This window comes from Psammomys obesus, unplaced genomic scaffold, assembly GCF_907164565.1.
Source record: "Psammomys obesus unplaced genomic scaffold, mPsaObe1.curated_primary_1811, whole genome shotgun sequence".
Taxonomy (NCBI): Eukaryota; Metazoa; Chordata; class Mammalia; order Rodentia; family Muridae; genus Psammomys; species Psammomys obesus.
The window spans coordinates 18046050-18059771 of record NW_026596057.1 but is presented as its reverse complement, the minus strand read 5'-3'; the positions used below and the strand labels follow the sequence as shown (position 1 = coordinate 18059771).

Sequence of the window (13722 nt, the reverse complement as noted above, 5' to 3'; positions counted from 1 at the left end):
GCCCCAGCCCGGGGCTGCGCTGGCCGCGGCCGGAGCGAGACTCGAGGATCAACCGCCGGCGCCGCCGCACAATATGGCGAGCCTCGGCTTCCGCAATGGAGCTCGGGAAATACAACAGGGGCCGCTCAATATTCATGAGAGACTGGGGGGGCGGGGGGGAGAGCCGGCTCGGCCGGAGCTGCGGGGAGGGCGGGAAGCAGCGAGCGAGCGAGCGAGCGAGCGAGAGGCGGAGGCGCGGGACGCGGACGTGCACCGCGCGGGGAGGCCCCCGGCGTAGGGGAGGGGGCGGGTCTCGGGCAGGCCCGGACCTCCCGGCCACGCCCACATCCTGGCCCCGCGCCCGCCGGCCCGCTCGCCCGCGCGAGGCCGGGCCAGGCCAGGCTTCCCCCGGCGCCGGCGCGGACCCCCAGCCAGCGCCTGCCGACCCGGACGCCTTCTCTCCGTCTGCATTTCCCCATCCTGGAGCCTTTCTGGGCTTGCCCGGGCCCACAGGTTGCGCCTTCCCGCCCGCCGCTGAGGTTTCCACTTGGGCTTGGGGCCCCTGACTTTGTCCTCCTAACACATCCCGGCAGTGGAAATCCTCAGGATTTCAATGGCAGAACTTTCCGGACCTGGCTCTCCAGCGTCCCAGTCTGATAGGCACTTCATCCTTGCTGAGGAAACCCGCAAGATCTAAGGAAAGTGACCTTCAACTCTGGAACTTGGTGCCTGCTAATTTGTTCCTATTGATTCCCTTTGGGCTGTTTATGTCCACCTCCCTGACATAAACTTGAACTTGAAAATATAAGTAGATGTAGATAGTCATCATTACCCAAAACAAATTCAGTTAGCCCTCAAGAAATTATTCAGTAATTCCTACATTTAAATTATGAACTAAAGAAGTAACATGAAAAAAAGTTTGCTAACTTCAAAATTGATCACATTCTCTTGAAAAATAATCAAGAATGGCAGATGATAGAGGGGAAGGCATTTGCTGTGTAAGAGAATAGACTGAATTAGAAATTGGGCAAGCTGGTTTATAGCTTCCAGTTACATTATTATGGCATAATTCCTTTTCTGTGGCTTAAATTTTTCTTATTGTATTATTCAGGGTTTTCTATAGGAAGAGAACTAATAGAGTTGATACATTATATATTATATATTTAAAGCATATTAATTAGGGTGACTTACAGGCTATGATCTGGCTAGTCCAACAGTGGCTGTGTCCAAGCTGAGAGGCCAAGAGCCCAGCTAGATATGTCAGCTGGTTATCAATCCATGTTAAAATCCAAAGAAGTAAGTTTTAATATCAGCAAAATAATGCTTCAGCAGCAGGATAAATGCACTTGTGGGTGAGAGTGAGGGGAAGCAGGCAAAAGCTTCCTACTTCCACTTCCTTTTTTATAGGCTGCCACTGGAAGGTGTGGCTCCCACCTCAAATGATTCAGTCAAGAAAATATTTCACAGATGTGCCCAGATGCCTGGGTTTTGACCAGATGTGGTCAAGTTGAAAAACAAGATTGGCCATCACACTTACTGTCCATTCTAGCAATTTTCTGTCTTTAAAAAGCCCTTCAAGGCATTTCCTCAGATGTGAATGAACGCCAAAGTAACCCAGAATGCTCTGTTCCGCCACCCTCTAGAGACTCAGTCAGTAGAACTTCCTTCCATCGAAGCTTAGAACCTTTTGCTTTAGTTCACTTGCTTTTGGAAATCATGTTTTTTTTTTTCCTTTTTTAAATTTTTATTTTTTTATATTAATTACAGTTTATTCACTTTGTATCCCAGCTGTAGCCCCTTCCCACATTCCCTCCCAATCCCATCCTCCAAACCTTATCTCCTTCCATGCCCCTCTCCAAGTCCACTGATAGGGGAGGTCACCCTGCATTTCCCTCTGACCCTGGCTTATCAGATCTCATCAGGACTGGCTGCATTGTCTTCCTCTGTGGCCTGTTAAGGGTGCTCCCCCCTCAAGGGGAGGTGATCAAAGAGCCAGCCACCGAGTTCATGTTAGAGACAGTCCCTGTTCCCTTTACTAGGGCACCCACTTGGAGACTGAGCTGCCACGGGCTACACCTGAGCAGAGGTTCAAAGGTTATCTCCATTAATGGAGTATCAGTCTCAGAAAAGATCCCTGTGCCCAAATTTTTTGGTTCTGTTGCTCTGCTTGTGGAGCTCCTGTCCCCTCCAGGTCTTACTAACTCCCCCTTCTTTCATAAGATTCCCTTCACTCTGCCCAAAGTTTAGCCATGAGTCTTAGCATCTGCTTTGATATACTGCTGGGTAGAGTCTTTCAGAGGCCCTCTGTGGTAGGCTCCTGTCCTGTTTCCTGTTTTCTTCTTCTTCCAATGTCCATCCTGTTTGCCTTTCTGAATGAGGGTTGATCATCTTACCCAGGGTCCTTCTTCTTGATTAGCTTCTTTAGGTGTACAGATTTTAGTATGCTTCTCCTATATTATATGTCTAATATCCACTTATAAGTGAATATATACCATGTGTGACTTTCTGCTTCTGGGATATCTCACTCAAGATAATCTTTTCTAGATCCCACTATTTGCCTGCAAATTTCATGATTTTCTTGTTTTTAATTGCTGAGTAGTTTTCCATTGGGTAAATGTACCACAATTTCTGTATCCATTCCTCCGTTAAGGGACATCTGGGTTGTTTCCAGGTACTGACTATTACGAATAAAGCTGTTACAAACATGGTTGAGCAAATGTCCTTGTTGTGTACTTGAGCATATTCTGGATATGCCTAGGAGTGGTATAGCTGGATCTTGAGGAAGCTCTATTCCTAATTGTCTGAGAAAGCATTGCCAGATTGATTTCCAAAGTGGTTGTACAAGTTTACATTCCCACCAGCAATGGAGGAGGGTTCCCCTTTCTCCACAACCTCTCCAGCATGTGTTGTCACTTGAGTTTTTTATTTTAGCCATTCTGATGGGTGTAAGGTAAAATCTCAGGGTCATTTTGATTTGCATTTCCCTGATGACTAAGGACATTGATTATTTCTTTAAGTGTTTCTCTGCCATTCTATATTTCTCTACAGAGAATTCTCTGTTTAGCTCTGTATCCCATTTTTTAATTGGATTATTTGATTGGTTGCTTTTTAACTTCTTGAGTTCTTTATATGTTCTGGATATTAGCCTTCTGTCAGATATAGGGTTGGTGAAGATCCTTTTCCAGTCTGTAGGCTGTCATTTTGTTCTGATGACAGTGTCCTTTGCTTTATAAAAGTTTTTCAGTTTCATGAGGTCCCATTTATTGATTGTTGATCTAAGAGCCTGTGCTGTTGGTGTTCTGTTCAGGAAGTTGTCTCTTGTGCCAATGAGTGCAAGGCTCTTCCCCACTTTTTCTTCTGACAGGTTTATCATGACTGGTTTTATGTTAAGGTCTTTGATCCACTTGGATTTTAGTTTTGTGCGCGGTGATAAGTATGGATCTATTTGCATTTTTCTACATGTAGGCATCCAGTTAGACCAGCACCATTTATTGAAGATGCTGTCTTTTTTCCATTGAATGGTTTTGGCTTCTTTGTTAAAAGTTAAGTATCCATAGGTGTGTGGGTTTATTTCTGGGTCTTTTATTTGATTCCATTGGCCCACCATTCTGTTTCTATCGCAGTGCCATGCAGTTTTTATTACTACAGCTCTGTAGTACAGCTTGAGATAAAAACCCTGTGCTTTGCATGTTTGGGGTTGTCTCCTGTCTTCGGAGGGGTGACCTCATCGTGATTGGAATAAACCTCTTGCTTTTGCATCGAGTTGTGGTCTGTGAGTGTTCCTGGGAAGGGTGCAATCCTGAGCTCCTGAGCTGTGAGACTCCAGGTCTTACATTTTGGTGCGTTTGGCTGGGAACTGGCATGTCCCTTCCCCAACCCTCAACAGACTGGGCTCAGAGGTCCAGCTCAGAATAAGTTAGTCTGATTTCTGTTATGCTTGTCTCTATTTTACCACTCTGTTTCTGTTTAGGCACCTATCTGGACCTTTTCGGTGGTCTGGTCAGTTGTTGAGATAGACAGATATGTCAGAATATCGCTTGACTGGGAACTAGAGGATGCTCCAGATTCCATTTGAGGAGGCTTGGTCCGGGACAGTCCTCCTCCCATCTGTTTCTCGAAGGAGACAGCCGTTGTGAGGCAGCCTCGCAATCAGAATTCTGTGGTACCACCTGCAAGGGCGTCCTTGTCTAATTGCCTGTCTTGTTCTCTTCGTCTCTATTGTTGTTGCCTTTTTTACTTTCTTGACAGATGACTTTATTATGGGACAGACCGTGACTACACCCTTATCCCTCACCCTTGATCATTTCTCCGAGGTGAGATATAGGGCACATAACCTTTCAGTTGAAGTTAAAAAGGGAAAATGGCAAACTTTCTGCTCCTCAGAGTGGCCTACTTTTCAGGTTGGATGGCCACCGGAGGGCATCTTTCACCTTGATGTCAAGACCCTCCAGACCCCAGGAGGCCAACCTGATCAGGTTCCCTATATTCTGACTTGGGAGGATCTAGTTCATCACCCACCTCCTTGGTTGCGCCCCTTTATTCTTCTCACAGGGACTTCTCCGATAGCCATCTGTGTGGTCAAGGAGGAGAAGAAGATACTTGCCACTGCAGATACAGATCTCCTTCTTTTTGACCTTCTGCCTCCTTATATTCGCCAGCTCTTCTCCCCCCTTTTCCAAAAATCCCCAAGCTCTAACTGATTTGTTTGAATCTGTCCTATTCTCAACCAACCCACCTGGGATGATTGCCAGCAACTCTTGCAGGCCCTCCTGACTACCGAGGAACTGGACAGGTCCTCCTTGAGGTGAGAAAGAATGTGCCGAGAACGGACAGGAGGCCTTCCATCCTCCCTAATGAGATTGATAATGGCTTTCCCCTCACCTGTCCCAACTGGGATTACAACACATCCGGAGGTAGGGAACCACCAGACTCTAATGGCAGGTCTCCGTGGGGCTGCTCGAAAGCCCACCAATTTAACGAAGGTAAGAGAGATGGTTCAGGGGCCAGATGAATCTCCCGCAGCCTTTCTTGAATGGCTGATGGAGGCATACTGCCGGTTCACACCCTATGACCCTACCTCAGATGAGCATAAGGCAATAGTGACTATAACCTTTATAGACCAGTCAGCCAGAGATATTCGTAGAAAGCTCCAGAAAACAGAGGGTTTACAGGACAAGTCGTTGAAGGATTTAGTGCAGGTAGCAGAAAAGGCTTTCTATAGCTGGGAGACGGAAGAAGAGAAAGAGGAAAGAAAGTAGAAAGAGCAGGAAGCTAGAGAAAGAGAAAGGGATAAGAGGCAGGACAGAAAGTTGTCTAAGATCCTGGCCACCGTAGTGCAGGAGAGTCGTAATGATAGGGAGAGAGTTCCTGGCAATCGGAGGGGCCCTCTGTCTAAGGATCAGTGTGCCTATTGCAAGGATAAAGGACACTGGATCAAGGATTGTCTCAAAAGGAAGAAAAAGCCAGAAAAACCAAACCCTCGAGCCCTGGAGATCCGGGTCCTAACCCTGGGTGATGATAGCGACTAGGAGGGACGGGGTTCGGACCCCTCCCCGAGCCCAGGGTAACCCTTAAGGTGGAGGGGAAGCCGGTCCACTTCTTGGTGGACACTGGCGCCCAGCATTCTGTTCTCTTTTAGAGCTAAAAAAGAGAAAAAATCGTGGGTCCAAGGAGCCACTGGATTTAAACAATATTCATGGACTACCCGAAGAACGGTGGACCTTGGAGTGGGCCGGGTATCCCACTCATTCTTAGTTGTCCCCGAGTGCCCGTACCCGCTCTTAGGGCGAGATATCCTAACTAAGATAGGGGCCCATCTTCATTTTAGACCAGATGGCCCACAGGTGACAGACAATAAAGGGGATCCCATTCACGTGCTGACGATTCAACTGGAAGATGAATACCGCCTGTTTGATAGGTGGTTAAGTCCGGAAAAAGACATTGACTGGTGGCTAGAGAGACATCCCAGGGTATGGGCTGAAACGGCTGGCCTAGGAAAAGCAGAGAAACAGCCCCTAGTTCAGATAGAGCCGAAGCCTCAGGCTACCCCGATCGCAGTGCGACAATATCCGATGTCTAAGGAAGCCCGTGTCGGGATCCGCCCTCACATACAGTGGCTCCTTGACCTAGGGCTTCTCAAAAGGTGCCAATCAGCCTGGAATACTCCATTGCGGCCGATTCGAAAGCCTGGAAGCAAAGACCATCAACCAGTACAGGACTTGAGGGAAGTTAACAAACAGGTCACAGACTTACATCCTACCATGCCCAACCCGTACAACCTGTTGAGTTCCCTTCCTCCTGACAGGGCTTGGTATACAGTCCTGGACCTTAAGGACGAATTCTTTTGTCTTCAACTTGACCCTACCAGCCAAGACATTTTCGCTTTCAAATGGAAAGACCTGGACTCGGGTCTCGGGCCAGCTTACATGGACTCGACTTCCTCAGGGGTTTAAAAATTCCCCTACCATCTTTGATGAAGCCCTACACCAGGACCTGGTGCACTTCCGGGCCACCAATCCCCAGGTAACTCTTCTCCAATATGTGGATGACATTCTATTAGCTGCAGATTGTAAAGAAACCTGCCTTGAAGCTACCGACCGGCTGTTGCAAGAGCTGGGTGAGCTCGGCTACAGAGCATCGGCGAAAAAGGCCCAGCTCTGCAGGAAACAGGTCAGTTATCTGGGATACATATTAAGAGACGGAAAGAGATGGCTGTCGGAGGCTAGAAAAGGGATTGTATTTCATATTCCCCTCCGCGGACTACTAAACAACTGAGGGAATTTTTAGGTACAGCGGGGTTTTGCCGGCTGTGGATTCCGGGATTTGCCGAGATGGCAGCCCCTCTGTATGCCCTTACAAAGGGCAATGACTCTTTCATCTGGGGAAAGGATGAACAAACTGCATTTGATAATATTAAACAAGCCTTAATGTCCGCCCCAGCACTGGACTCCCTGATGTGACCAAACTCTTCCATCAATATGTGGCTGAGAATCGGGGAATGGCCAAAGGGGTGCTAACACGGAAAATTGGACCCTGGAAGAGACCGGTAGCCTATCTCTCCAAAAAGCTTGATTCAGTAGCGGCAGGATGGCCAACCTGCCTGTGAACAGTAGCGGCAGAGGCGACACTAGTAAAAGATGCAGACAAACTGACTCTGGGCCAGGACCTCACCATCTATGCTCCTCATGCCATATAGAGTCAGCCGCTAGAGGAAACTGTCCAGGTGGTACTGACCGCTGAGCTACCCAGAGAAGAACGACTAAACTACTCAGAAAGTGACTTCAAGCTAATTCGGCAAAAACGGGGGATATTTGACACTGATGTTGAGGACATGGATTGACTCCAAAGGTAAGATCCTTCTACCACAGAAAGATGCTGAGAAATTAATAACTCAGATGCAGAAGTGGAATGAGAAAAACAACTGTGATTATTTGAATTGAAGCCAGGTGCAGATAGCTCTTGAAGGGCAGGGTGAGCTGTTCGCAGAAAAACCATAAACAACTAGCCGTAAACTATCTTCATGCTATTCTTGCTGACCAATCAATGTATATAGAGCAAAAGTGGTCTGATTTTCAGGTATAAAAACCCCTGTGCTTTGCAGATTGAGATACCTCCAGACGATCTGTTGTTGTACAGGATCGTTTGGCAGTTCTTGGTTTTTTTTTTTTTTTGTTGGAAATCATGTTTGACTGGATTAAGCAAGTCAATTAATGTTGGGGACAGTGATCATTTATAGGAAGCAGAGAAACTTTGAGTAAGTTTAATATTGTATTTAAAGAGTCACAGGATTGTTTTAAAAATAGAAAACTTATGGGATATTTAGATTTTAAAAAGCTATTTTATTTTATTTATTTTAAAAGCAACATCAAAGTTTTTATTCATGTGAATTGTTAAAAATGAGCATCTATAACAGTGTTACATGAGCCATGGGAGAGGAAAGCAAGGTTGGGCAAGGTGGAGGAATTCCCCTCTACTGGTAATAAAGCTCCAGGTTCATCCCATCGTGGATTTCATAATCTCCCAGAGATATATGGTCCTTAAAAATCGTGTTACACTTTTTAAGAACAATCTTATTCCAACGAGTGCCAGTTTGGGCCGCTATCAGTTTCTTCAAGTCCCCGATGGTGTCATCGGTGTTGCACTTCACTCGGACTTTCTTCCCTAGACGGTCGTTGCAAACCACCTCAATCATGGTGGCTGGAGCTGTGATCTCCTGGAATCTATGGACGACACAACTTGTAACATGAACGCTCTAAAAAGCTATTTTAAAACTTAGACCTTGGGCTAAAAATCCTTGAATAGACAGTTCTGACAAATTGGTGTAACTTCTTTCATCTATTTTATCTCTTCACTCCAACAAAACTTGGCATGAGGCCAGCCTACGGTGTCACACCTTTAATCCCAGCAGAGATTAGAGGTAGAGGCAGATAGATCTGGGATCTCAAGGCCAGCCTGGTCTATAGAGCTAGTTCCAAGATAGCCAGGGCTACACAGAGAAACCCTGTCAACAAACAAACAAACAAACAAACACACAAACAATCTTGACTAGATTAAACAGGAAAGGTTAGGTTCCAGCACATAGTAACAAGCAACTCTAAAACCTTCAGCTTCAACACACCAAGTCTCATTGCCTGCTCATCCTTGGTGCTTAATGAGGATCAGACACACTGTTCCAGTCTCTCTTGGAACCAGGTTGACAGAGACGACATCTCTTAGCTGTGTCACCTAGCATTAGTCAGGGACCTCTAGAGTAGCAGAACTCACAGAATGAATCTCTCTCTAGAGAGAAATGGAATTTATCAGAATTACTTACAGGCTGCAGTCCAGCTAACCCAACAATGGCTGCTTATGAATCCAGTAGTTGCTCAGTCCACGAGGTAGGATGTCTCAGCTGGTCTCTAGTATATGCAGGAAGCCTGAAGAAGTAGGCTCTAATGCCAGGGCAGGAGTGGGCTTGCTAGCAGCACAAGAGCAAGCAGGCAAAGAGCGAAAGCTTCTTTTCTTCCATGTCCTTAAGTAGGCTTCCAGCAGGAGGCGTGGCCCACGCCAGAGGTTGGTCTTCCTAGCTCAAAGCAGGATAGTAGTGGATCTCCCCACTTCAAATTAAGTAAGACTTCCTCCATTTCTGGTGTTAGTTAATTTCAGATGTAGTCAAGTAGAAACTAAGAATAATGATCACTACTGTGATGACACACACCTTTAATCCCAGCACCCTCCAGGAGGCATCGGCAATTGGATCTCTGTGAGTTCTAGGCCAGCCCGGGGGGGGGGGGGGGGAGAGGACACATTACACACCTGATTCACAGTAATTCATTATTCCCTGTAGCTGTGAAAGAAAAATAAGTGAAGAGTAACTAGGAGCTTTCAAAGCCCAGTTTGGAAGGGGCACAGACCACTGATCAAATTTCGCTAGTTAATGATGTCTATGTATATACAAGGAGAGGGACCACTTGAACTCAAGTTTAGGAAGAAAAGTGGTATTATGGGTGAACAATTGTAATGTTAGCCATGGGGATGCCACTAGTTGGTTCTTGGTTGTTATGAAAAAGTTTTTTATTATAGCTGTATACACTCCAAGAAGTTTTGCTCTATAGCTTTAGTTCTTGGGTGATAGCCTCAAAGTGGTTTCAAAAATAAACTCTGTACATGTTTTCTGTCATCTAATGTAGACTTTCTAACTTCTCCCCCCCCTTTCTTTTGGTTGGCTTGTTTTGGGGAATCTAGGGGTTCGCAGACTTGGCTGGTTGGTTTGGTTTTTTGTTGTTGTTGGGGTTTGTTTTGTTTGTTTCTTTTTGCTTTGTTTGAGGCAGGGTCTTGCTATGTAGTCCTGGACAACCACAAACGCATAGCCGAACTTCTTATCTTTGTCACCCAGCTACTTGGATTACAAGGATTTTGTTTTTGTTTGTTGTTTTATTTAAAGGAAAGCCATTAAGCAGCCCAGGGTAGCCTCAAATTCACAACTCTTCTGCCTTAGCTTCCCAAATACTGGGATTATGAACATGCTTCATCATATCTGCCATGGACCGGCCCAGTCAGGCTCCTGGCGTCCTCGGGAGAACAAGGCTTTGGACAGGAAGACACGGTTTCGGCAATGAATTGACAGACAGAGACCAGTGAGGCTTTGGAATCTGCTGCAATTTTACTGAAGTCAAGCTGATATTTTTATAATGATCTTACAAAAAGGCACCTTAAAGTTGGCATACTTCCCAGAACATTTAGACTTTTATCAAGAATACAAAGTTTACATTTTAACATAGGGGAGTGCCCACAAGAAATCTTGGCCTAAAAACTTTTTGATCAGAGCAAACAAAGAAAAAGAAACCTCAAATGCAGTTTTATTATTGCTAACCAATGAAGAGGAAAGTCAGGAGCTAAGTCAGATGCCTGCCAAAATCTAAACACACCTTTGTCAACCATCCTCCCATATGTCCTGCTAAAGATTTATGATCTTCCCTAGGAACAAGACAATAAGGGGGGCAAGCTCGAGCCAGCTGTATTTCTCATTCTATTTTTTCCTAAGAAGGAGCCTATTATTTTTTTACTATTCTTATAATGCCTATTGATACTGAATCTGATTTATTACTTTTCTTAAGTTTATTCTTTTTACATTTTATTCTAATTGAAGCCTTTAATGATTTACTAATGATAAATTTCTTTATAGAGTTAGTTGTGCTGTTTTAGGAGTCATAAAGAAAGATCAAGAAACTCATTAATCCAGCCCCACAACCGCAACCAAAAAAGCGTAGAAATCTCAGAACGCGTCTCTTTGCCAGGCTGGGGGTGGGGGGGGTTTCTGCCAGGGACCTCCAGAGAGCATAATCCCGAAGGACACATATCTCTTAGTCTGAGTAGCGCTATCTATTGATATGCTACACCAGACGCTGGAGTGGGTGTGGCAATATCTGGTTCCCCTTTTGTATTTACTGGACTATACAGACCACCAACTGATGATAATTAGCCTATAATTTTTTATTCTAATTTTTTAAGCTTTGTTTGTTTTATGTGTATGGGTGTTTTGCCTGGATGCATATAGGCAGCCTGGTACCTGTGGAAGTCAGAAGAAGACATCAGATCCTTTGGAACTGGAGTTATGGATGGTTGTGAGCCACCAAATGAGTGCTGGAAGCCAAACCCTCCCTGGTTCTTTGCAAGAGCAGCAAGTGCTTTTAACCAGGAGCCATCTTTCCAGCCTCACAATTTTTTACTCTGCTATGAAAGAATGCCTATACAACCATTCTGTTTGTTTTCACTTTGGGTACATTTAATTTATTAAATTAGAAGAGGTAATCAATGCTTTATTATAAAATCGGCTACACGGTAGATACTGCCGTTACATACATCTTATGAACATGGTTAAGAGAGACTAGGTTGCGACATTCCACAGTTAGAAACATGAAATGTGGACTTACTGCTATAGCCTGACAAATCAGGGCGCATCTGTGTATTAGTAAATATACAATCCAGGTCACTGCATCCATTGTGATTTGCCCTATGGAAGCTTCATTCTTTCTACTAACGTTTTTCATTTCGTGTAACGAATAATCATCCTGCAGCTGGACATGGTGAGACACACTTGTAATCCCAGCACGCCGGAGATGGAGAAGGTAGCAAACCTTTGTCTCAACAACAAAGCAACCAAAACAAAAACTAGTATGAGGATGAGGGATGTGACTCAGTCGGGAGAGTACTTGCCTAGCATGCACAAAGCCTTGGGTTTGATCCCTAGCACTGCACGCAGCCGTGTTTGGTGGTTCAGGCTTGTACCATGTAATCCAGCACCAGCTGGAGGAGAGTCGGGGAGAAGGTCAAGGCTACAATCAGCTTATAGGGAGTTTGAGGCCAGCCTGAGGTTTATGAAACCCTGTCTCTAAATAAAATCCCGAGATAACATTTTTAATAACACCATGTTAAAAGTGACATCAGTATTTTAAGTAGAAGAACATCATATTAGCACTGTATGTAAGTATTATAGGTGGATGACTAGATAAACTCTGAATGAAAATATTATTTTTTCCTAGAGACCTTAGAATACCAACCTAATCACATTATAAACTGAGTAGCATTGGTAATTTTTTTTTTTCCAAAATCACCTCTTTAGTGGCTATATTCTATGGTTATACGACAAAGTATGATTAGTTTTGCTCAGCCAAGCTTTCCTGAGCATCTAATATGTGCTGTGTTACATGTTTTGAGCATAAATTCTAATGTATTTATGCTATATAACCGTTGAGGAAATAAGTCTTATATGCCTAGAGACCCACACAGTGCTTGGTACTTAGTGGGTGCTTGAGAAGTATGTGCTAAGATAATGGCAGACGGGGATTCCTTGATCTCAGTGTGTACACAGGACAGCCTGATTTGCCTTGAGTTCATGGCTTACCAGCAGAAATGTCCCTAAGGTTGTCTATGGTGTATCCACCACACAGAGGTCTCCTCAGCTACACCCCAAGCATCTTATTGTTACCAGCTGTCACTGGTGGAGTCAAAGGCTCCGCCTCTTTCTTAACCAACAAACCAGGCTCTATTCTGTAGCTTAGGCTTTCCTGGAGCTCACTATGTAGCTGAGGCTGGCCTCAGAATTGTAGTGATCCTCCTGCCTCAGCCTCCCTGAGAGCTAGAGTTACTGACATAATCCCCAACACAGAGCTTATTCCTCCTCTGTAGATTACAGAATTCAAAATATGATGCATATGGTTCAGTAACTGTCCAAGACATTGGGTTTGGAAATGGAACAGCTGAGGCTCAATCCTGGGCCATTTGACTCCAAGTCTAAAGAAAGAGAACTGATAGAATGAATATATATAATCTCCTATATATACATATATATGATTATATATACGTGTATGTATGTATATATAAAAATGAACTCCCATATATATATGGGACTATAGGATGTAGTCTGAGTAGTCCAGCAATGGCTGTTTTATGACGTAAAGGCTCAGGTAGCTGTTGAGTCCACAAGGTTGGTTGTCTGGGCAGTCCCAGTTTGGCACTGGAATTGTGCATGATTCTTGTAGAGCTGCTGGTCTTCAGTCTACTAAGGAATCCTGAAGAAGTGGATTTAAGCCTGCCAGCAAGAACTAATCATCGAGAGTGAGGACAAGCAGGCACAAAGCAGCATCCTTCCAAGTCCATCTATGTGGGCTGCCACCAGAAGATGAAGCCCAGATTTAGGGTGGGTCCTCATGCTTTAAATAATTTGATTATTAGAAAATGCCAGGCAGTGGGGACATACACCTTTAATCTCAGTACTCCCAAGGAGGGCAGATCTCTGTGAGTTCAAAGCCAGCCTGGTGAGTTCCAGGACAACCAGGGCTACACAGAGAAACCCTGTCTTGAAAAAAAAAAAAAAAGATCACTCACAAGAGTGCCCAGTGTACTGGGCTTTAGTCAATTCTAGATGTAGCCAATTTGAAAACTGAAGATTGCCATCATACTCTTCATGATACCACACCGGCCTCACCTCTCAGGGTGACTTTGTTCTTCGTAGCGTGTAAGCGAATTATGAGACAAATACCTCGACAGCTATTGTTTCAATCAATAATGTGGTTATTTTTACAGTTACTTACTTATCGGTGTGTGTGTGTGTGTGTGTGTGTGTGTGTGTGTGTGTGTTGTACACGTCTGTACACATGTCTGTAGTATGCTTGCCCATGATTGCATGTGTGGAGATCGTAAGTCTTGTTACATGTCTTCTTCTGCCACTATCCATTTTGTTTTTTGAGACAGGGTATCTCACTG

The 13722-nt window shown here is 44.8% G+C and overlaps 1 protein-coding gene and 1 pseudogene across 1 annotated transcript; one reads left to right on the top strand and one right to left on the bottom strand.

The window, feature by feature from the left end:
* The first annotated feature begins 95 nt into the window (after positions 1–95).
* Positions 96–7318, top strand: LOC129689278 (uncharacterized; annotated as a pseudogene).
* A 520-nt stretch (positions 7319–7838) lies between these two features.
* LOC129689450 (ubiquitin-like protein 5) lies at positions 7839–8179 on the bottom strand. The gene has a single exon (XM_055624669.1). It carries the CDS (start codon positions 8168–8170, stop codon positions 7949–7951), a length of 222 nt encoding a protein of 73 aa, XP_055480644.1. The 5' UTR covers positions 8171–8179; the 3' UTR covers positions 7839–7948.
* Between the last annotated feature and the right edge of the window lie 5543 nt (positions 8180–13722).